Raw genomic sequence first — 26,185 nt, forward strand, 5'->3', positions numbered from 1 at the left:
TAATTAGTTCCTATCCTACACAGCTTTAGTATAGTACAAAATAATTATCAGCCATTATATATATTATATATATAAAATAGTGGTAAGATATACATAACAGAAAATGTACTGTTTTAACCATTTTAAAGTGTTAATTCATGGCATCAAGCAAATTCACAGTGTTGTGAACTAACACCATTATTCACCTCCAGTACATTTTATCATCCCAAACAGAAAATCTGTACCCATTAAACAACTCCTCATTCTCCCCTCCCTCCAGACCCTGGAAACCAGTGTCCTCTCTGTCTCTATAAATTTGTTCTAGGTACCTCATACAAGAGGAGTCATACAATATTTATCCTTTTGTGTCAGGCTTCTTTCACTTAGCACGTTTTCAAGGTTCTTCCATGCTGTGGCATGTACCAAAATTTCATTCCTCTATACGGCTAATATTCAATTACATATATATACCATACTTTTCTATCCATTCATCTGTTGATGGACATGAGTTGTTTATGCCTTTTGGCTACTGTGAATAAACAATTTTTTAATGAAACTAAATTGTAGCAAAAATGACTGCTTTTATAACTCCATTTCCTTTCCCACTTTAATGCAAATAATCTTAAGGTATGCAGTTTCAAAGGCAACAAAATGCATCTCTAAGTGACTAAACTGTATAACAGAAATACATGATTCCTTACAATATCCATGCTGCTTTAAATTACAAATCTCTTTGTTAGGTTATTAATGGTGCCTTGTGGAAGAAACTGATATGATGAAACACCAACATGCTCCTAAGGACATAAGAAAAAGAACAATACTACTAAAATAAATGCAGGTTCCAAACCTAACAGTGACTGGAAGAAAGCGAAGCCATATTCTAACACAAAATCAAACAAAAACAAGAAAAAAATAGTATCATATCCTGACGTTTGTTAAATAAAAGTATAACAGAGATATCCTTTTAGCTACGAAAAAAAAAAGTATCTTCAAAGGTAATTCATAATAAAAAGTGATGGACCTTTTCAAATGTCAACCTTCATAGTAGGTTTATCACAGAATAGTCTTGACTCAAGTCCCACAACTCAGAGAAAAATCCCAAAGACAATCAAACATAGATAAAATAAATGAAAAAACAATTCTGAGGTGTAGTTTAGGATGGTAAAGGAAATATTTTTAAAAGTACATTTTGGTTGCAGCATGTCAAAGAAGTGAATGAGAAAACAGCATCTGAACATTTCAAATTCTTTAAGTAGTAAGTTAGGATCATTGAAAAGATAACCAGATCTATTAAAAGAGTAACAGAAAACAAAAATATAGATTTGGCTAAAGCAGTAGGGATATAAAAGCAAATTTTAATATTTCGAACAGGTAATATATTCATATGTTCAAATTTCAGATAAATAGAAAATGTTATATAATTTTAAAGTATCGTATATACCCCAAAGAATTGAAAGCAGGGTCTTGATGAGATATTTATACACCCATGTTTATAGCAGCATTATTCACAGTAGTCAAAAGGTGGAAACAATCCAAACGTCCATCAGCAACTCACAGATAAACAAAATGCGGTCTATACACACATGCTGTAACATGGATGAACCTTAAGGACATTATGCTAAGTTTATAAAACAAGCCAATCACAAAAAAAAAAATACTGTATGATTCCACTTATGAGATATTTAGAGCTAAGTCAAATTCACAGAGACAGAATGCAGAATGGTTGCCAGCTAGTGGGAAGAGTGAATGGAGAATTGTTTCATGAACAGAGTTTCAGTTTTGCAAGACAAAAACGCTCTGGAGGTAGTTACACAACAATGTGAATGTACTTAACACTACTGACTGTGCACTTAAAAATAGTTAAGTTCATAAACTTTGTATTATGTGTATTTTACCATAATCAAAAATAAAAAACAAAAACACTTCCCTCCCACTGGTATCTAGTCACCGTTCAGTTCCCATATGCCCAACCTACTTTCATTATTTTATTTATCCTGGGTTTCCTTATGCATATATATATATATATAAACAAACTAAGCAACCATATACAGTATTCTGTATCTTGCTATTTTCACTAAACAATGTATCTCGTGATTCTTTCATTTAAAACATAGAAAAGTTCATCTTTTAAGAGCAACATTTTAACAATAATTTTAGTGTGTGCAGCAAAGCTTTAATGTAAAAGAACTTACCAAAATCTGGTGGACATTGTCCATTATAAGGGAACCAATTTCCTTTCACAGTGAAAGGACTTTTTCTGTTGCTTGTTGAACCAGTTCCTAGCTGTCCATTACCACCAAGTCCAAAAGAATAAATTCGTCCTGATGAAGGAACAAAAGCAGAAGTGTGCTGCCTAGAGTAAAATGATAGAAAACCTCAGACTTAATGTTACCTTTCAAACAATTTACATTCAGAAAAGCATAGCAAATATTACTGATATAATTTTTTGTCTTCAAAAGTAAGTTAATAAAACCATTATAGTTTTAAAATTTTCTGTACAAAATATTTAATAGCCTTACTCTATACTGAATGAATTCTGTACCACACAGGCAGGCTGCATAAAGCATATTCCAGAAAATTCCCACAAATGTCCAAATTTTAAAAGGCCCAGCTATATACTGGAATCCCTTACAATATATGATTTAGCACTAGAGGCAGCATCTAACTATGCTGTCCAAGAAAGCTCCCCAGCCTCCTTCCCTCTCTGTCAGGTTCTAGCTTAGAGTTCTGTGGTCTATGAAGGCCCACCATCTGGGCATCACTCAAAAGTTTTAAGGTAAGAACTGGGCAGAAGATTGGTATATATAAAACTGCATGATAAAACAATGTTTCCTTTCTTCAAAGAAACAATGTTTCCTTTCTTCAAAAGAAATTTATCCCTATGTATACACACTCAGACTCCTCTAGAGATTGCAGAGTGGAAGCAAACCTAAGAAATTATGGAACTGAAGCTAAAGAAAACCCACTAAGCAGTGAACCTATCCAACTCCTTCTGAAGCTTCACTACTGTATGTTTAGGAATGGGTTAAAGGTGATTATCCAGCTCAGACCTTGTGTTCCTCAATCTCAGGTTTTATGGTTTCAATCAAGTCTGACAAATTCTTAAGTGTTATTTCTGCAAATACTGTCTCTCTCCCATTTATTCAATTCTCTTCTTGATAATATTAGACAAACGTTTTATCTTCCCAACATACCCAACAAGTCTTTTAACTTCTCTTTAATATCCATACCCCTTTGTGAGTAATTTCCTTGGATCTATCTTTCAAGTCATTATTTTTCTCTTTAGCAGTGTGTCCAACCTACTGTTTCAACTATCCACTGAATTTAAACTTTTAATGACTATGTTTTATACCATTTCTAGTTCTTTTTTTCAAAACAGCCAGCCAGTTACTTCACTTAAAACCCTTAATATATTGTGAAATATAATACATATACACCAACCCAGGACTACTCTGACAAGCCCCAAACCTACTTTAGGGCAGTCCTGTGGTTACAAATTCTGAGGGGAGATCCAAACCAGAAAATAGGCCAAGGCCAGAAAAGTCTCCTTAAACTAGCAAGAGAATATTGCATTGTGAACTCTTCCCATGAGGCAGCTTTACTGGGAGGAGATGGTTTCACAGGCCTCACTACTGCCTCTACCAGTTCTTAGGTCTCATCTTCTTTTCCAAACTCCTTTGCCATCTGTGGTATACTGTTTAGTGAAAAGGACCCAAGGGGCTTCCCTGGTGGCACAGTGGTTGAGAGTCCGCCTGCCGATGCAGGGGACACGGGTTCGTGCCCCAGTCCGGGAAGATCCCACATACCGCGGAGTGGCTAGGCCCATGAGCCATGGCCGCTGAGCCTGCACGTCTGGAGCCTGTGCTCCGCAATGGGAGAGGCCACAACAGTGAGAGGCCCGCGTACCCCCCCAAAAAAAAAAGAAAAAAAAAGGACCCGTTATTCTTTTCCCTGTACCCATTATCCTTACAATATGACTTCTGCAGGTGTTCCCACCAAAATGGTGAATCTATTTCTCCATGTCTTAAAACTGGTCTCTGACCTGTGGCCTGCTTTGAACAGAACGCAGCAGAAATGACAGTGCATCAGATCTGAGCCTATGCCTCACCAGTGGCTTTGCACTTTCCCTCTCTCTTTTGGAACTCTGCTCTACCATCATGAGAATAACCCAAGGTTAGCATTTGAAGGATGATATATAATCTGAAGCAGAGACAAGCTGACCCAGCTAAGGTCCCCACAGAGTACCCAGCCCCTACCCAGATCATCGGCTGATTAACTGAGTTCAGCTAAGATGAGAATTGCCCAGGGACTTCTCTGGTGTCCCTTGCCTGCTTCCTTCAGGAAGTTTCGGACAATTATTTAACAAGGAAATAATACATAGTTCTTACAGTACCAACTATCTGGAAATCAAACTGGTCATGATACCAACTGACATTCCCTCTGTAGATAATTTTTTACATCTCAATTAACATATAACTGAAATTCCACCCCCAGTCCAATAATTAAATAAATAAAATTACTGGAAAGAACTAAGTTTACAGAGCTAAGAATAACTATTAAAATCACGCACATTTTTACTGTTAAGAATTACAAAACTGGATAACATTAAACAATCTGTGATATCTCACAAGGGACTGATTAAATATTTCATTGGAAAAAAATCACCTAAAAATATTTATGATCTTTTAATGAATTACTCATGAAGTGGATAAACAAGGAAATTTGAACTCTCTACACTTTAGTGAATATATATTCATGTATAACTTCAACAGTCTAATAAACAAGATTAAGATAGCAAGCATTTCTGCTCACTTATATGTTGAGCTTTTATTTACCTTTTATCCTGATTCATATATGAAAAAAGGAAAGGAAGGCTTTGTCAAATCATCCCCATAAATAATTTTTCAAATACATGATCAAACACACAAAACTGGGCAAAGAAACAGGGTACCATGAACAAAACCTAGCAGAAAGAATAAAGAATAGAAATAGATCCCTAAAGATTTCAGATATCAGAATTTTCAAACACAAGAATCTAGAATAATTATGTTTAATACTTGTTTAATGTCCAAGAAATAAAGGCCAAGGTTGAAAACTGACAGACAGCTGGAAAGATTAAAGAAAAAATTTGTTTCAGATTTTTAAAAAGAACCAGTATGAAACACCAGAACTGAAAAATCACAATAACCAAAATCAAGAATACAGGTTTAACAAAAAATATAGTATGAGAATTAATGAACTGAAATATAAATCATAAAAGTAATCAAGAAGGCAGCAAAGAGGGACAAAAATGTGGAAAGTAAGACTACAAGGTGGAGTGAGACGATTTAATACACATCCAATCAGAGTCCTATGAGGAAAGGAAAAGTTGTATCTAAAGAGAGATTATTCTACAGATTCAAGAAGTCCAGTAAGAAAATGAGGAAATCCATACCTTGACAAATGAAAGCAAAACTGAAGAGAGAGAGAAAAGAGACAAATTACCTTCAAAGGAGCAACATACCAGCAGCCGACTTCTCAGAAGAACTGAAGCCAAAAGACAGTAGAACATTATCTTAAGTGCTGCAAGCAAATGCCAAGCTAGAATTCTATAACCAACAACATCATTCATGAACGAAGGTGCAATACAGACATTTTTAGATACACAAAAGAGTCTGCCACCTGCAAATCTACTTAAAGAAAATTCCAAAGGGTGGCTGATAAAAGGAAAATGAAACTAATTGTAAAAACTAAAGAGAAAAAAATGGTAGTAAATGTATGTAGAGCCATTTCTAAATGTACACTGACTATATGAAGCAATATTCTTCTGGGGTTGAAAAATATATAGAGAATGAATGGGAATTCCCTGGTGGTCCAGTTGTTAAGACTCTGCACTCCCAATGCAGGGGGCATGGGTTCGATCCCTGGTCAGGGAACTAAGATCCCACATGCTGCACGGCGTGGCCTAAAAAAGAAAATAAATAAATATAGAGAATGAAAAGTTGGGAAGGTAAATGGAGGTCTTACAACTTCCAGAAAAGGGGGAAAGTATTAATATAACTTAAAGATTAATGTTGTTATCTCTAGAGTAACAACTAAAAAAGAGTTCCCATATTTCCAAATGGGTAGAGGGAATTAAACTGACTAAAAGGACTTCCCTGGTGGTGCAGTGGTTAAGAATCCGTCTGCCAATACAGGCGACAAGGGTTCAAGCCCTGGTCCTGGAAGATCCCACATGCCGCAGAGCAATTAAGCCCACGAGCCACAACTACTGAGCCCGTGTGCCACAACTATTGAAGCCCACGCACCTAGAGCCCGTGCTCTTCAACAAGAGAAGCCACTGCAATGAGAAGCCCATGCACCGCAATGAAGAGTAGCCCCTGCTCACTGCAACTACAGAAAGCCCACGCGCAGCAACGAAGACCCAACACAGCCATAAATAAATTAATTAATTAATTAAAAAAAATAAACTGACTAAAAAAATTATTAATCCAGGCTTCCCTGGTGGCACAGTGGTTGGGAATCCACCTGCCAATGCAGGGGACACGGGTTCGAGCCCTGGTCCAGGAAGATCTCATATGCCGCAGAGCAGCTAAGCCCATGTGCCACAACTACCGAGCCTGTGCTCCAGAGCCCGCGAGCCACAACTACTGAAGGCCGCGCACTAGAGGCCATGCTCTGCAACAAGAGAAGCCAACGCAATGAGAAGCCCGCGCACCGCAAGTAAGACCCAACACAGCCAAAAATAAATAAATTTTTTTAAAAAAGTATTAATCCAAAGAAAGGCAAAAAAGAAAAGAAAGAAAACGAAAATAAACTGGTAGCACAAACAGTACAAAATATGATGGCAGGTTTAAACCCAAATATATTAGTAATAATTTAAAAAAATAAAACTTGCCAAATCTGTCCATTTAAAAGACAAAGACTGTTAGGATGGATTTTTTTAAAAAATCTAACTTAATGCTATTTACATGAGATTCATCTAAAACATACAGAAAGACAAAGTAAAAGAATAGAAAAAAAATAAATAGATAAAAAAATATATATATATCAATATAAAAGCAGGTGGAGCTCTATTCACATCAGATAAAACAGATTTTAAGGAAACAAAAATGATATTAGAGATCTAGAGGATCACCACCACAAAGACAAAAGGTTCAATTCATCAAGAATGAATAAAATTTAAATTTTATACACTTAAGAACACAGCCTCAAAAGCAAAAGCAAAAACTGACAGACATACAAGGAGAAATCAAGAGTAATCAAACAGGGAAAGACACACAGATTGAAGGAATAAGATAGAGAAGACAGAAATAGATCCATATACACATGGAACTTAATTTATGGTAACAGCACTAAAAAGCAGGAGGAAAAAGGAGTTTTCAAAGGTGGAGCTATGAGAGGATGATTCTGAGAAGATGGTGGAACAGGAAGCACCAGGAATCTGTCTCCTAACTTAGACAACAACTGCTGTGACAGAATCTGTCTGATGTAACTATTTTAAAACTCTGGCGTCTATTAAAGGCTTGCAATTTCCAAGGGAAGGCTTGGGTGGCAAACTGCAATTAATTTTGATTAATTTCAGCACTTAGCACAGTAGTAGCTACCTACCCCCCCTTCACCCTCAGCCCTGTGACAGGCAATAATCCACATGCTCCAAGAGTATCTCAGACATAGCTTGTGGGAGCCAGGGTAGGCAATAAGGTCCTTATATTTGAGATTGGTCCTCTGATCACTGATTGCTGCTTCTGATCACAGAGGTACAGATACAAACGTGGGTAAGTCTTTTCTGCACCCCTTCTGACCACTGTTACAAGCCTATTCACCTCCAGCTGAAGAGACTTCCAGAGGATTTAAAGGGCTGGTGTTTTCTTCCCTTTTATTTTCTTCTATTTTCTCCCCTTTCTTTTTTCTTCTGCCCCTTTTAGAAGTCAGTCATTTAAGATCTAGGATATTCAAATGTAACTGCATATACACAGGAATTTAGAAAGTCATTGTGCATGCCCCGGAAAAGGTGCAGTCTCAGAAATGACCTGAGAAGACCTTATGTTTACACCTCAGGCTGATCCTTGGCACAGAGACAACCTATAAAAATCAAAAAATAAAAACAAAACAAAAAACAGCAAACTCTAGAGAAGGGAAAGAATATTATTTCTAGAGTTACCACATTATTAGGTTCAAATGTAGTTTTCAAAAAGAAAAAAAATCACAGAGAATACAAAGAAATTGGAAAGTAAGGCGCATTCAAAGGAAAAAATGATATAGCTCCTTTGGAAGGCAGTTTTATGGTTTTTTACAAAACTAAACATACTGTTACAATATGATTCGGCAATTGTGCTCTTCATTATTCATCCAAAGGAGTTAAAAACCTGTGTGTACACAAAAACCTGACACAGATATTTGTAATAGCTTTATTCATAACTGCCAAACCTTGAAAGCAACCAAGATGTCCTTCAGTAGGTGAATGGATAAACAAACTGGTACATCTAGACACTGGAATATTAGTTAGCATTAAAAAGAAATCAGCAATCAAGCCATGAAAAAACATGGAGGAACCATAAATGCATATTACTAAGTGAAAGAAGACAATCTGAGAAGGCTACATACTATGTGACTCCAACTATATTTCATTCCGGAAAAGGCAAAACTATGAGAGTAAAAATCAGTGACTGCAAGGAGTTAGGGAAGTGGGGGGAATAAATAAGGGGAGCATACAGGATTTTTAGGGCATTGAAATAACCCTGTATGATACTATAATGGTGGATGCACATCATTATACATTTGTCCAAACCCACAGAATGAACCCTAACATACACTATGTACACCTGTAATGACCTGTCAATGTAGTGATGAAATGACCTGTCAATGTAGTGATGAAAGAAATTTTCACATATTGAGGTATGGGGAAGTCATTCTGGCTTATACATAAGTTAATGTGATTTTAATCCTAACTAAAACAGTCTGTTTGTGGCCTATCAAATTACAGTATATCTGCTGTAATTATTAAAGAGAAGGGCACAATGACCAGAAGTAAAGAATATCCATGTTAAAAATAAAGGTTAAATCCCTCCCTTCCTGGGATGCCAATGCTGGCACTCTTTAGATGGTAAGACTCTCTTCCCAGGTGCCAAGGCCATAAGGACTTGCTCTGTACATGCTGATCTGTTTTTTGGGAAACCCTGAAGGAATGTATCCCTGACTTGTTTGATGTTCTTTCTTCTGACAAGATATAAAACTGTGCTGAAAACCATGCTTTTCTGGAGGAGTAGTTCCTCAGAGTTATATGAGAAGCTGTCTTCCAGGCTATTGTCCTCAGTTTGGCTCAAATAAAACTCCTTTCTTTTCCTATTACAGATTGTTTATTGATTATTTTTGTCAACCGCAGGTTCATCAACTGAAACAAATATGCCATTTAATTTTCTGGTGAACCTAAAAATGCTGTAAAAAATAGAGTCTACTTTAAAAAAATAAAACAGGGTTGTTCCCTGAGAACAACCAGATGATGAACCTTAACAGACAAAAACTAAAATAATTTTCTTAAAGATGCTCAAATAACAAAAGGAAGACATGGAAATAGTCAAGAAAACAATATATGAAGAAAATGGAAATATCAATAAAAAAATAGAAAACCTAAAAACACACCAAAAGGAAGTTCTGGAGACGAAAAATACATTAACTAAAATGAAAAACTCACTGGAGGGATTCAAAGGCAGATTTGAGCAGAAAGAAAAAAGAATACAGGAACTTGAACATAAAACAATTGAAATTATTAAGTCTCAGGAAAAGAAAGAAAAAAGACTAAACAAAAGTAAAGAGGACCTAAGGGACATCATCAAGTGGACGAACATAGGCACTATGGGAAGTTCCAGAAGGTAAAAAGATCATTTGAAGAAATAATAACCAAAAAATACCCAAACTTGGACATAAACATCAAGAAACTCCAAGTAGGATGAACTGAAAGAGACCCATACTGAGACACATTACAATCACACTGTCGAAAGACAAAGAAACCTGAATGAAGCAAGAGAGAAGTGACTTGTCACATACAAGGGATCCTCAATAGGATTATCAGTAGACTTCTCAACAGAAACTTTGCAGGTCAGAAGGCAGTGGGCTTATACATTCAAACTGCTGAAAGAAAAAACCTGTCAACAAAGAATCTGATATCTGACAAAACTGTCCTTCAAAAGTGAGAAAGAAATTAAGACATTTACAGATAAAAGCTCAGGGAGTTTATCACCAGACCTGCCCTTTAAGAAATACTAAAAGGAATCCTACAGGTTGAAATGAAAGGACACTAGACAGTAACTTGAAGCTGTATGAAAAAATAAAGATCTCAGTAAAGGTAAATATATGGGTGATTATAAAAGCTAGTATTATTGTAATTTTGTGTTTTTTTTCCTCCAAATTTTGTTTTCTACAGAATTTAAGAGACTAATGCATAAAATTATTAATTTATGTTTTCTGACACACAATGTATACAAAAGTTATCTTGTGACACCAATAACTGAAATGGGGTGGGGACAGAGCTATATAGGAACAAAGTTTTGTATATTATTGAAATTGACCTAGTATAAATTTGAGTTAGAGTGTTAATAACTTTAGGATATTAAATGTAATCCCCATGGTAACCACAAAAAGATAGCTATAGAATATACAGAAAAGGAAATGAGAGGAAACTAAAACATTTCACTGCAAAAAATAAACACAGAAGAAGGCAATAACGTAGAAAATCAGGGACAAAAAAAAGTGTGAGGCATAGAGAAAGCAAATAGATAAAAGATATTCAATGAAAACTACAAAATATTACTGAAAGAAAGTAAATAAATGGAAAGACATCCCACATTCATGGCCTGAAAGACTTAAAATTGTTAAGATGTCAATACTTCTGAAAGTGATCTACCAACTCAATGCAATCCCTATCAAATCATGGAAATGCAAATTAAAATCATGATTGACTACCACTATATATCCAAGAGATTAGCAAAAATTTAAAAGTCTAACAATACCAAATGGTGAAAAGGACACAGGAATTCTCATACAATAGTGATGGGAAGGTAAACTGGTATAACCATTCTGGTAAATAGGGTGACATTAACCTGCAAGACTCAAATTCAATATACTCTCTGGCCCAGAAATTCCATTCTAGGTATATACTTTAGAAATATTAAAGTTTATGTATATTACATAATAAATGTTCAAAGCAACATTATTTGTAATTGCCAAAAACTGGAAATACCCAAGTGCCCATGACTGAGAAAATAATTACATATGCATATAATTGAGTAAAACACAGCAATAAGACCTAACGATGGAGAACCATAGCTATACACATATGGATAATCATACAGCATGATGTTAAAAAAAAAAAAAAAAGTCACCAAAGGCTGCCTACAGTGTAATTCTGTGTACTTGAATTAATATTGGAAAACTTAACTATATTGTATAAAGATACATACTAGCTGGAAAACTAAGCTAAGTGGTCAAAACTGAGTTAGTCAAGCAAAGGATATTTTGCCTCTGGGGAATCCACCAAAATTTAATCCATCAAAGGTGAAGCTCAGTTACAAAGCTCTGATTCCTATCTACTCCCAACAACTGGGAATCAGGAGATCAATAGTCCAATTCAACTTTCACCACTAACTAATCTTATGTCTTAAGTAATTAATTGGTCAATTTCTTCATTCTTTAAAGAAAAAAAAGGTGGAAAAGAAAAAAGGACAATCTATAGTTTCCCTTCAAGTGTGATGTTACATACAATAAATTATATTTACTTAATGTTATATACAGTATTACATTTACCTTATTAATATCTTGCCTCAGATAAATTTGTTTCAAATAGAGAAAGGTAAAATAATCAGTATAAAAGAAGTTTCTCCTCTTACTATGATTCCTTAGCAGCAAATCAGGCAGGTAGAAGATAATGTTTTTTTGTTTTAGATTACTAGATTCCTGAACAATTCATTTTAAAAATCTCCACTTTCAGTTGGAACTACCATATTACAGTAATTTGCAAAAATGACTAACACAAAGGGAAAGAGGAGAGGCACCACTATATCTTATCGAGGCATTTCAGAAAACATGAAGTTCCTCCTTTGGCCACAACACATGCAAATCTACAAGAAACTATGTGATACTGTAAACATCAAGGAAATGACACTGTTCAAAAAGAAATGCCCCACAAATGTTACCAAGGTAAAACTGGAAGAGTCTACAATGTTACCCTGCATGCTATTGGCACTGTTGTAAACAAACAAGTTAAGGGCAAGATTCTTCTTGCCAAGAGAATTAATGTACATATGAAGCATATTCAGCACCCTGATAGCTTCCTGAAACATATGAAGAAAAATGATCAGGAAAAAAAAAAAATGTACCCCAATGTTCACTGCAGCACTATTCACAATAGCCAGGACATGGAAGCAATCTAAATGTCCACTGACAGATAAATGGATAAAGAAGATGCGGTACATATATACAGTGGAATATTACTCAGCCATAAAAAGGAACAAAACTGGGTCATTTGTAGAGACATGGATGGACCTAAAGTCTGTCATACAGAGTGAAGTCAGAAAAACAAATTCGTATGTTAACACATATATGTGGAATCTAGAAAAATGGTACAGATTATCCTATTTGCAGGGTAGGAATAGAGACACAGATGTAGAGAATGGGAGGGTGGACACAGTGGGGGAAAGGGAGTGTGGAATGAATTAGGAGATTAGGATTCACATATATACACTACCATGTACAAAACAGATAGCTAGTGGGAACCTGCTGTATAGCACAGGGAGCTCAGCTCAGTGTGTGATGACCTAGATGGGTGGGATGGGGGGTGGGGTGGGAGGGAGGTCCAAGAGGGAAGGGATATATGTATACATATAGCTGATTCACTTTGTTGTACAGCAGAAAGTAACAACATGGTAAAACAATTATACTCCAATTTAAAAAAAAAAGAAAAAAAAAAAAAAAAGGAAGCCAAACAGAAAGGCACTCAGGTTCAAATGAAGTGCCAGCCTGTTCCACCAGAGAAGCACACTTTGTGAGAACCAATGGAAAGGGGCCTAAGCTGCTAGAAGCCATTCCCTATTAATTCATGGCATAATAGATTAAAAAAAAAAAAAGACCCCTGGACTGTTAAAAAAAAAAAATCCTAAATAATTGGGCTATAGATCAAAATATTCTTTTCTAAAACTGCTTACCTTCCACAAGCAATCTGAGTGACAATGCTTCCCATAAGTTCAAACACTTTCCTTGGGTTTATTTCATGACTGGTAGAGTTATGACCCAACTGACCATACCCTCCAGCTCCGAAAGTAAACACTCCACCTTCCTAAAAACAAAACAAAACAAAACAAAAAAAACAAAACCCTTTGTCATTAGAAAGCCTGATAAAAGAAAATAACCTTCAGGAAAATAAGTTAATCTTTAATATGGAGTCAAATTTTCTATTGTCTTCACAATTTAACAGATGATAAGATAGTCAAGATACCTTGACTTTTCAAGGTAAAATGTCTTAAATCTAAGAGTTCCAGGCTGATATGGCTTATTATTTTCACATACTTTAAAAGTATTTAACTATGTTCTCATCATTATAAAGTCATCATTAAAGAGATACTAATGATTATTTTTTGCATTGCCTTTTACTATCATTATAGTGTTGTTGAATCACAAGTACACACCTATAAAATTTCACAAAACCTAAAAATGGTATCAGTTTCCAAAGTAGCTCTGCAAAAAAAGAGTATATGTAACCAGAGAGTGTACTAATATAGCTATTCTTAGCATAAATGGTCTTAGCATAAAATATAAATGGTCTTTAAAATATTTATCATAAAAATGCATAACAGGATTAAAGGTTATGTTTTTAAAAAGTAATTCATGATGACATTTTAACACAAGCACAGTTAGTACTTTTCAATTCAACTGCTTTTCTTCATAGTTGCAGCTATGTATACAAATTTATGCTACTAAATGATGAAAGCAGGATATAAGTATTTATACAGATTGCTATGTAAGGAAATTGATTTTTCTGTTTAAAATTTTTTTATCATGGGAAATTTAAACAAATGCACAAAAGACATATATACATATATATATTTATCTATATATGAATGATCACATAACATCACTCAGTTTCAAATGGCAAAACTCAGATAATCCTGTTTCATTGATGCCCCTCCCACTTCCCTTTTATGGGGGTACTTTAAAGCAAAAAAAGTACTGGAGTACTTTAAAGTACACTGTGGTCAACAAATCATTTCACATATAAATGCATATGTATCTTCAATGGCATATACCTCTAACGGATAAAAATATATGACACAATACTATTATCACACAAAAAGTATTAATTTCCTTTTTTTGGACAGAAATAGCAAGTGTTAATTTTTATTTCTTATGTTTTTTCCAGTTTTATTGATATCATTGACTTGACATAAAATTGTATATATTTAAAGGGCACAACATGACTTGACATACATATACTCTGTGAAATTATTACCAGTCAAGTTAATTAACACATCCAAACCTCATATAATCCTTCTTGTGTGTGGGTGAGAAAGCTTCAGATCTACTCTTAGCAGATTTCAAGCATAGAATACTGTATCGTTAATTACAGTCACCATGCTGTACATTAGATCCTCAGAATTTATAATAATCTTGTAACAGAAAGTTTGTACCCTTTGACCACATATCCCCATTTCCCTCACCCCCTACACCCTGGCAACCACCATTCTACTCTGTTTCTATGAATTTGACTTTCTATCCCCACCCCACTTTTTTTTTTTTTTTTTAAACAATGCCACATATAAGTGATACCATTTAGTGTTTGTCTTTGCCTGGCTTATTTCACTTACCATAACGCCCTTGAGGTTCATATATGTTGTTACAAATGAAAGGATTTCCCCTTTTTATGGCTGAATAATATTCCAGTGTGTGTGTGTGTGTGTGTGTGTGCGCGTGCGCGCGCGCACATATGCACACAAACATGTACACATCACATTTCCTTTATCCACTCATTTGGCAAGGGACACTTAGGTTAAGTATCTTGGCTATTGTGAATAATGCTTCAAAAAACATGAGAATGTATTTACCTCTCTGAGACCCTGTTTTCATTTCCTTCAGAAATACATCCAAAAGTGGAACTGCTGGGTCCTACAGTAGTTCTATTTTTGTTTTTGAGGAAGCTTCATATTGTTTTCCCTAATGGCCGCACCAATTTATATTCCCACCAGCAGTATACAGGGCTCCCCTTTCCTCCATATACTTGTCCTTTTTGAAAAAAATTATAGCAATCCTAACAGATGTGAGGTGATATCTCATTGTGGTCTTGATCTGTATTTTCCTGATGATTGTGATATTGACATTGAGCACCCTTTTCATGTACCTTTTGGTCATTTGTATATCTACTCTGGAAAAATGTCTATTCTGGCCCTTTGCCCATTTTAAAATTAGATTGTTTTTCAGCCATGAGTTACGTGAGTTCTTTATATAGTTTAAGTATTAACCCCTAATCAGATATATGATTTACAAATATTTTCTCTCATTCCACAGGATGACTTTTAATTTTGTTGACTGTTTTCTTTGCCGTGCAGAAGCTTTTAGTTTACTTTTGCTTTTGTTACCCGTGTGCTTTTGGTGTCACATCCAAAAAACGCCTACCAAGACTAATGTCAAGGAACGTTCCCATGTTTTCTCCTAGAAGTTTTACAGTTTCAGGTCTTACATTTAAGTCTTTACTCCATTTGAGCTACATTTTGTAAGTGGTGTGAATTAGAAGTCCAGTTTTTGCATATGGATATCCATATTTCCCAGCATCATTTATTGAAGAGGCTATCCTTTTCCACTGTGTGCTCTTGGCACCGTATCAATGATTAATTGCACTTATTTCTGGGCGATCTATTCTGTTTGGCTGGTATATGTGTCTGCTTTTATGCCAGTATCATACTGCTTTGATTACTACAGCTTTGTAATATAGTTTAAAATCAGAAACTGTTATGCCTTCACTTCATTGTTCTTTCTCAAGACTGCTTTGGCTATTCTGAGTCTTTTGTGGTTCTATATGAATTTTAAGATTGTTCTATTTCTGTGAAAAATGCCATTGGAATCTGGATAGGGATTGCATTGAATCTGTAGCTCACTTTGAGCAGTATGGATATTTTAACAATATTACTTCTTCCAATCCAAGAACATGAGATATCTTTCCAATTATTTCTGTCTTCTTCAGTTTCTTTCATTGATGTCTCATACAGTTTTCAGTGTACAGGTCTTTCATCTGCTTGGCTCACCTTTATTACTAAGCATTACGGGGTTTTTTATTGTTTTTTTTTGCGGTACGTGGGCCTCTCACTGTTGTGGCCTCTCCCATTGAGGAGCACAGGCTCCAGACTGCAGGCTCAGCGGCCATGGCTCACGGGCCCAGCCGCTCCATGGCATGTGGGATCTTCCCAGACCGGGGCACGAACCCATGTCCCCTGCATCGGCAGGCGGACTCTCAACCACTGCGCCACCAGGGAAGCCCAGCATTACGTTTTTGATACTATTGTAAATGGGACTACTGCTTCATTTCTTTTTCAGATAGTTTGTTTTCAGTGTATAAAAACACAACTGATCCTTTAAAAAATATTTACTTGCTTATTTGTTTGCGTCAGGCCTTAGTTGTGGCACGCAGGATCTTCACTGTCATCTGTGGGATCTTTGTTGCAGCATGTGGGATCTTTAGTTGCGGAATGCAAACTTCTTAGTTGCAGCATGTGGGATCTAGTTCCCTGACCAGGGATCGAACCTGGGCCGCCTGCATTAGAAGCATGGAGTCTTAGCCAATGGACCACAAAGGAAGTCCCGCAACTGATTTTTTTTTTTTTTTGGCTGTGTTGGGTCTTCATTGCTGTGTGCGGGCTTTCTCTAGTTGAGGCGAGAGGGGGCTACTCTTCATTGCGGTGCGTGGGCTTCTCACTGCAGTGGTTTCTCTTGTTGTGGAGCACGGGCTCTAGGTGTGTGGGCTTCAGTAGTTGCGGTATGTAGGCTCAGTAGTTGTGGCTCATGGGCTCTAGCACACAGGCTCAGTAGTTGTGGTGCACAGGCTTAGTTGCTCTGCAGCACATGGCATCTTCCCAGACCAGGGCTCGAACCTGTGTCCCCTGCATTGGCAGGCGGATTCTCAACCACTGAGCCACCAGGGAAGCACCCCCGCAACTGATTTTTATATGTTAATTTGTATCCTACAACTTCACTGTATTTATTGGTTCTAACAGATTTTTTGAGGAGTCTTTAGGGTTTTCTATATAAAATATCAAGACATCTGCAAAGAGACAATTTTAGTTTTTCCTTTCTAATTTGGATGCCTTTAATTTCTTTCTCTTGACTAACTGCTGTGGCTAGGACTCCCAGTATTATCTTGAACAGCAGTGGTGAGAGTGGGCATCCTGTCTTGTTCCTGATCTTAAAGGAAAAGCTTTCAAATTTTCACCATTAAGTATTATGTTAGTGGTGGGTTTGTCATAGATGGCCTTTATTATTTTGAGGCATGTTCCCTCCATATTCACTTTGACAGTTTTTATCATAAAAAGATGCTCAATTTTGTCAAATGCTTTTCTTGTATCTACTAAGATGATAATATGATTTGTATCCTTCATTCTGTTAATGTGGTGTATAACACTGATTTGTAAATGCTGAACCATCCTTGCATCCCAGGGATAAATCCCACTTGATCACTGGCTATATAATCATTTAAATGTACTGTTGAATTTAGTTTGCTAGTATTGAGTAGCTCTGCATCTACATTCATCAAGGATGTTGGCTTGTAATTTACTCTCCTTGCAGTGTCTTTCTATGTCTTTGGTATCAGGATGGTGCCGGCCTTATAAAATAAGTTTGGAAGTGTTCCCTCCTCTTCTGTTTTTCAGAGGAGTTTGAGACTGACTGGTGTTAATTATTTTTTAAATAGTAGAATTCACCATCCAGTGAATGAGCTTCTCTTTGTTGGGAGATTTTTGAAGACATCCAGTCCTGCGCTTTTCTTTGTTGGGAGACTTTTGACTACTGATTCAATCTCCTTACTCATCAGAGGCATATTCAGATTTTGTTTCTTTATGATTCAGTTTTGGCAGTTAGTATGCTTCTGGAATGTATCCATTTCATCTAGGTTATGTGATAAATTTGTTGGTATATAATTATTGATAGTAGTCTCTTATGAACCTTTGTATTTCTGCATTATCAGCTGTAATGTCTCCTCCCGGTCTGATTTTATTTGAGTCTTTTCTTCTTAGTCTACCTAAAGATTTGTCCATTAAAAAAAATCTTTTCAGAAAAACAGCTCTTAGATGTGTTATTCTTCTCTGATGTTTTTCTAATCTCTATTTCATTTATTTCTGATCTTTGTAATTCCCTTCCTTCTGCTAACTTTGGACTTAGTATGTTGTTTTTCCTAGTTCCTTGAGGTATAAAATTAAGCTGTTTATTTGCAATCTTTTTTCTTAATGTAGGTGTTTATTGCTATAAACTTCCCTATTAGAGCTGCTTTTGCTGCTTCCCATAAGTTTTGTTGTGTTCCCATTTTCATTTCTCAAGATACATTAAAATTTCCCTTTTATTTCTTCTATGACCCAATGATTATTCACAAGTGTACTTTTTTTTTTTTTTTGCGGTACGTGGGCCTCTCCCATTGCGGAGCACAGGCTCTGGACGCGCAGGCTCAGCGGCCATGGCTCACAGGCCCAGCCGCTTCGCAGCATGTGGGATCTTCCTGGACCGGGGCACGAACCCGTGTCCCCTGCATCGGCAGGCGGACTTTCAACCACTGCGCCACCAGGGAAGCCCAGAAGTGTACTTTTTAATTTCCACATATTTGTGAATTTTCTGGCTTTCCTCCTGTTAATGATTCCTAGTTTCATACTACTATGGTTGGAAAACATACATGATATTATTTCAATCGTCTTATATTTGTTAAGACGTGTTTTTGACCTAGCATGATCTCTCCTGCAGAATGTTCCACTGTTTGCTTGAGAAGAATGTATCTCCTGCTACTCTTGGATACAATGTTCTGTATATGTTTGTTAGGTCCATTTGATATAAACTGTACTTCAAGTCAAATATTCCTTACTGATTTTCTGTCAGGATGATCCAGTCTCTGTTGAAAGTGGGGTACTTAAGTCCCCTACTGTTATTGTGTTGCTGTCTATTTCTGCCTTCAGATCTGTTAATACTTGTTAATATTTGCTGTGCTAGGAACATATATAGGTACAATTGTTATATGTTCTTGAGGAATGGACCCCGCTAATATTTCTTTAATATTATTTAATATAGAGGTCATATTTAAACTTTCTTGATTAGTATTTTATTACACCATGTCAGAAAGCATATGTCTGATAGGTAAAGTTAAAAATAAGTAAGTGGGACAGTGTGTTTCAGCCTAATCTATACCCATTAAGCTTAACGATGATCTTTGCCTAGATCCATTATTTCATTAGGGAATATAAAATGGAGATTTTTCTAATCTTATTACTTCTTCTAAATTTATTAGTCGAAATTCTTCTATAAAGAAGTTAACTCATCAACTATTGAGCTATTATAAAATACAATCTACAATTAAGAGGTAGGAGAAATGCTTCTTTCTCATTTACAGATTTTTAGAAAAATAAGTTGTTGCCCTAGCAACCTCCAAAGATAAGCAATGAAGTTTGCTTTGTGTTGATTTGGGTAAGAAGACGATCATTATGAAGTCACAGATTTTTATATATTTGGTATCTTTCCATTTATTGCAGACATTATTTATTTTTGTTAACCACTGAAAACCCCTTCAAGTTGTCCTTGTGACGTGATCTTAGTAGTCTTTGTTTTTGTGACACAAAATACCCAAGGCTATTTTCATACTTTTTTTTTTTGGTCCCAGGTATGAGATCAGGCTCTTCTCTAAGAAGCCCTGGTTCTTTTTAGTATAGAGTCTACAACAATCAAAGGATGTTCATTGCTTCCAGATTACAAATGTTTAGTTATTTCTAGAACCTTTTGGTGGTCATAGCAAAAAAAAAAAAAACAACAACAAACCACACACCAAAAAACCAAACAAAAACCAAACCAAACAAAGTTAGTTTAGAAGGAGAAAAATAAGAATTCACACTGATACTTGTGATTCAAAGCAAAGATTACAGGGTTTTAATTGCTACCATTTTATATCTCTTTTCTCTTAAGCTGAAAATCATAGTTTCTAATGAGAGTAATACAAATACTTAATTGCTTTATCCTATTCTACATACAATATACTGAAAATAAATGCTGCCAATTTTACTACTAACAATAAGACTACAGAATGCAGTTTAAGACCTCTTTGTGATTTTGGTTTATCTTTAGGCTATTTCCCATCAGTGATGCACAACAAAATACTATACTTTAAAATGCCCTAAAAGAATTCTTCTTTCTGTATTTGTGCCACTTGTAATTTTGAAGAATTCTTTTAACATATAAGCTTTTTAATTATGTGTAACAGTTTCTAGGTTCCAAAGTCAAACCTATAAGGCAAGGCTCATTTGGTCTACCTATTAATTCTTTTCAAATATAAATAACATGTACCTTCTTCTTTTTCCTTAACAATAATATATCCTGACAATCGTTCCACAACATAATATAGAGATCTTCCTCATTCTGTTTTACAGGGCATGGTACCACGCAGTGGAGTTACCATAGTTTACTGAATTAGACTGCTACTGATGGGAATCTGGATTTCTTCTCTTGTTTTGTTATTAAAATACTGCCACCATAAATGGCCTTGTGTATACATAACTTAGTATCTTTGGAACAGATTCTTAAAATTACTAAGGGATTGATAAGTCAAAAGGTATATGCATATGTGATTTGCATAAAGAATTTGTAAAAGAACTTGAAAAAAATTGACATCATTATGGTAGTGTCCTCATATCCATTAACATGTATGTCTTTCCATTTATTCTGATTTTTAAAATCTGTTTTAAAAGTTTTCCTAATGTTTGTTTTGCACAAGGAAACTGCTTTGTAAAGCAATACTAATCTATTTGCAAGAAGCTCTTCCAGAAAAGCAAAAGACATTGATACAGAACTATATTCTAACTTTAAACAAGGAACAATAAAATATTTTACTTTTGAAATATTTAAAACTATCTGATTTTGTTAAAAATAATATATACCAAGAATTCCAGTGAACAAGTATCACCAGCTACTGTTTTGAGAGAGAAATACAGAAGATTAATAGAATCAGTATTTTTTTAAAACTCAATAAAGAGAAATCTTTAGAAATCTTGGGAAAATAAGATAAGTGGTTATCTGAAAGGCTGAATTTGAAAAGCATTAACATGTGAATCTTTCTACCACAAAGTTAGTCCTATGGAAAGATATTACACAAAGTATTTTTTACTATTATCTTCAATACAGCCTTATTTCTCCTAAATACGAATGATAGAAGAGAATGACTAAAATTTATAACTTGCCGACAGTGATTACATCTGCAATTTGAATGACAAAAAAAATCAATGAAATATGGTAATAAGATCAGTAGGGGATAGTAAAACTTCCTTACTCAAAAGCAAGTAATATAAAATTTAAAAAAATTAACTTTTGTAACTGGTCATTATAATATTTTTAAAGTAACTTTAGTACACTATATTTGATAAGGACTGAGAATAATTCTTCTAAAATTCCCAATGTGGGAGTACGTGTGTAGAAATTTTATAAATCTGATTAGAAGTTAATTTTTTCTTGCCAATTTTATCTACTATGCAGGATATAAAGATAAAGAAGCAAAAACATTAATTTCTAATTTAGCCAATGATAACTTGCCAGTTCCTTTATGTTAACATGACTATAATAAATAATACTGCTGGTAAAGGTTAGTTTAATGTTTTTATTTTCATTTTACTTCTAATTGCTAGAGAACTATACAGTATTGATACTGAACTGGCACATACCCAACAAAGTGAGAGGTCAGAGTTAAAGCCATTAACAAGATTGTGCTGAAAGCCCATTATAACTGCTTGAATAATACCTGGCCTATGGATAATAGAGGGATTCAGTCTCTATTACTTGTTATAAGGCACATGGGAGCTACATTAAAATTAGTCAGAGTTATGCAATATAAATGGGATTGATACACAAAGCACAGCAAGCCTGACAAACTAAAAAGGAATTCTTTCATTCACAGTATTATTAAAGCAGTATTTCACATGAAGTTGAAAAATTCAACAATATATATTATCATCACACAAACAGTAGATAACAATTCACATTTCATAACATGAAACAGTTGAAATTTAACGTAAAGTTTTTGAGAACAGATAATAACCTAAGTCCCTTTTTTAAGATAAATTATTTTTTAGACATCAATAACACTCAAGTTTCAAAGTAAATACCATGAAAATATTCACTAATTATGAAATAACTACCATAACTATTAATAAAAAAGTTTTATAGGAGTACAATACCTTGGTTAGTGCAGCAGTGTGATCTTCTCCACAACAAATATAAACGATTTTCTGAGTTCTTAGTGACTTTAGTAAATTAGGAACATACCTATCTGAAAATTCCAACAAGAGACATTAACGAACAGTATTTTTAAAATTAAAAGCTTCTAAAATGTGTTTCCTCTACAGCTTCCTGAACTGTGGAAGACGGTGATAACTAAACAATTTTAACAATTCAGTGATTTTGTGGTACAAGCCTACTAAGTTGGGCTCCCACGCCTTTCTAGTCATGCTACTGTGATAAAGGAGAGCTCTAAAAAGAGTAACTTAAGTACTAAACTGCCTAAACGCCAATCTGCACAGGACTCCGCAATCAAGGAATTTCAAAGCTATCTGACTGCTTCTAGTACATGCACATCATTCTTTATATTCACCTCATGATAATTAAGCTCATAGGATCCTACTTTAAAAAGCCTGAAAATTATACTTTCTGCTATTTTATAGTAGAAAAGAGATATAATGTCCTAATCTGACATATTTTTCTCATGCAAAACAAAATATTTTAAAATTCTTTCTGAGAGTATTATTTATCATTACCAGTTGTTACTAGATCAACAACTCACTTTTGTCTAAGTCATTATAATTATGTTGAACTTTATTAAATTGTTTTTGTATTTCAAATACTGGCATTCAACCTAATGTAGCTATGAAAAATCAAGTTTCCAAGATCCCAACTTGTTTTAAGCAGTTATAATTTTTTAAAATTCAATAAGCTTATTTTCAAGACTCTAGCATCACTGTTAACAGTGATTAATTAAATGACTCAGATTTAAATATTTCCTTGAAATACTCAAATAGATGAACACTTCATGTTACTTTTCAGGATAATTTTTTTCCACTGATGGTGGCTGATAATATGATTACCAATTTGAAGTAATGTTTTTCTCAACTTTCTTTTAGTGAACATCCAACATTGAAGATTTTTGTCCAGATATACTTTCTATATTTTATTCTAGAATAAAATAATATTTTTGGCCTTCCCACAATCTCCTAAAAATATTATTATCAAATGGAATTTTAAAATTAACCTCTCATCCCCACCTCAACACCAGGGAAGATTTGGGTACACTTCTCTCTGACACTAAGAATCACTGATATATCTCAAAACATCATCTCTTTTTAAAAATATATTTATAAATAATGCAAACCTACCATTTTCATCATTAAGACCTAGTTGACCAAATTTGTTGCGTCCCCATCCAAAGATAGCTCCAGAAAGGGTGAGTACAAAACTATGGGCTCCTCCTGCTGCAACTTGCATGAAAGGGATTCCAAGTAAAGACTTAATCAGTTGTGGTGAAGCTTGCTTTTTACAGTCAATGCCTAAACCCAACTGGCCATATTTATTCTGTCCCCAACAGAAGACTTCACTTGCTGTAAAACAAGAATCATAAATTACTATTTTTCTCACACAAAAAAAATTTCACTTGAAAATCATCAGTTATTTTGGGATATTCTTCCTCTTTGATGAAAATACATATTCTTCCTTATTAAATTTATTTCTTATATGGAAACAATACTACCTTGAATAATCCATGTTAATACAGTTTTAGTTTGACTTTACTGATGAATGGGTAAGTCACATAACTGGGGATAATCCCATTTCCTGATGTTCCTCAAGAAAGGACCATCTCGTTTTAGTATTCCTCAGGTCTCACTTTTATTCTATGACTTCTCCCAGGAGGTACTCATTCAAGCTCAAGGTTTCAGTTATCAATTATATGCTATCACATTCAAAATTTATCACTAGCCCAGATCTCTCCTCTGAGCAATAAACTCATGTATCCAATTGTTTACCTGACAGCTATACTTCGATATTTGAAAGGTATTTCCAGTTCAACATGCCCTAAACTCAATTCATGACCCCCATCCTACCTCCCATACCTGGACCTCTTCCTAGTGTTCCTCATTCTCAGTAGATAACACCTTAACTGATACAGCAGCACAAACCATAAACACAGGAGTCATCCTTAATACTCCTCTCCTCTCTTACCTTACATACAGATTTTTATCAATCTATCATCAAGTTATATACAGTTTTCTTTCTAAAGAAAAATATGGCGAATAGATCCACTCCTCACCATTTCACCTGGTTCTTCTAATAGTTCTCATCACATTTGCTCACCCACTGCTACATTTTTTTCAACTTTAAACATCTTTTTACTTATTTTTATTAAATAAATGGCACTAAACTAATAATTGACACACTAATATCTGAGTTTTAAAAATTCATACTATAAAATAGTACACACTTATTAAAAGCAAGCCTCCCTTCAAAACTAGATCCCTGGTTCCTCTCCCAAGAAACAAGCACTCTTACTAACTGCTGATATGTACTTCCAGAAATACTCTATGGACATACCAGCAGACATCTGTATATATACAAAGAGATATAAAAATGTAGATCTGATATATGACAGACACCATTAATAATGGTCTGGATAAGTTTCAAATTAGCTGTTCTATAAATTTGTCTGTGTGTTTATTCCATAATAAATCTCCAAAGAGTTGACTCTTTAAAAAAATGTAGATTTGAAATGCTGCTCACCTGAAAAAAACAGAAATCAGTGCTTTCTCACTGCTCTTGAGATAAACACTTTTAACAAGGCTTGTAAGGTTCTGTAAAATGTACCTATGTTTCTGAGCTCATTTCATACCAGCCTCCTCCCTCACTTACTATACTCTAGCCATACTCACCTTCCTTTATATTCTCCAATGACCATTTCTCACACACTTGCTGTCTCACACACTCTGCCTAAACCTTTCCCTCACCCTTGTCTAGTTTACTTCTATTGTCTCCCAGCAGAAAGCCTTCCTTGATCTGCCAGATTAAGTTCAGTCCCCCTGTTATATGATCTAAATATCCCAAACTTTTTTATTTATACTCTTTTTTCATAGTATGTAAACTATATTGTTATTTGTGTGACTGTACCATAAGGGCTGGTAGTGTACTGCTTACCACTGTTTACTGTACACCCTAATGTGCCTAGTTTGTACTGAGTGATCAAAAAAAAAAAATTTTTTTTCCATTAGATGCGTAAGATACTACTAAAACATGAACCTGAATAAGGGAAAAGAATACCTGTAAGATACATCAAGATAGAAAAACTGTCCTCATCGGTAAAACCTTTGGGTTTAAATTTATCTTGGGTTTACCTACCAAAGTATCAAAAGAGGAGTTGGCAAAGTAACAACAAAGAATACAGGGATGCCAGCCTCCACCCCCTACTTTATTCCTTTGATGGAATAAATCCAAATTCCTTAATATGGCATGTAAGGCCCTTTGTAACAGATTTGTTTTTACTTTAGTCTCAACTGATGTATGAAAATGTCTCCCATGCTCTCAAAATACCCACATAAAACTATATTCCGATACTCAAATACACAAAATATTTCCCAGATTCTATGCCTTTACTAGTACTATTACCTTAGCCAATCCTCAACATTTTCCCTAGCTGCTTCACAACCTCTCCAATTCTGAAGAAATTGTAATCATCTTTCAAGACTTGCATCAAATATCAATCCCTTCTTTATTATTACCAATTCTATTGATTGAAACTAATTAAACTTTTTTCCTTATGCCCATCATATTTTACTTTTCCTTTGACCAAAAGTAGTATATATTTTTTCTGCCTCAATTATATTATTTGTATATCTGCCTCTTCTACTAGATGGTACGATCCCTAAAACTTTCTCTTAACTTATCCATATTTCCCTGTAGTTCTAGTCTACTGTTTCATTCA

The 26,185-nt window shown here is 34.9% G+C and overlaps 1 protein-coding gene across 8 annotated transcripts in view; it reads right to left on the bottom strand.

The window, feature by feature from the left end:
- HERC4 (HECT and RLD domain containing E3 ubiquitin protein ligase 4) overlaps nucleotides 1-26,185 on the bottom strand; it is a 137,880-nt gene that overhangs the window by 76,547 nt on the left and 35,148 nt on the right. For all 8 annotated transcript variants that reach the window (XM_029201250.1, XM_029201255.1, XM_029201251.1 and 5 more), the window contains exons 5-8: nucleotides 23,595-23,816; nucleotides 22,404-22,495; nucleotides 13,158-13,288; nucleotides 2,172-2,332 (exon numbers count right to left, since the gene is read on the bottom strand). In XM_029201250.1, the coding sequence (XP_029057083.1) occupies nucleotides 2,172-2,332; nucleotides 13,158-13,288; nucleotides 22,404-22,495; nucleotides 23,595-23,816 (606 nt within the window). The remainder of the gene's footprint in view (nucleotides 1-2,171; nucleotides 2,333-13,157; nucleotides 13,289-22,403; nucleotides 22,496-23,594; nucleotides 23,817-26,185) is intronic.

The sequence above is a fragment of the Monodon monoceros genome, unplaced genomic scaffold (assembly GCF_005190385.1).
Source record: "Monodon monoceros isolate NGI ecotype Baffin Bay Population unplaced genomic scaffold, NGI_Narwhal_1 Super_Scaffold_4, whole genome shotgun sequence".
In the NCBI taxonomy this organism is placed as follows: domain Eukaryota; kingdom Metazoa; phylum Chordata; class Mammalia; order Artiodactyla; family Monodontidae; genus Monodon; species Monodon monoceros.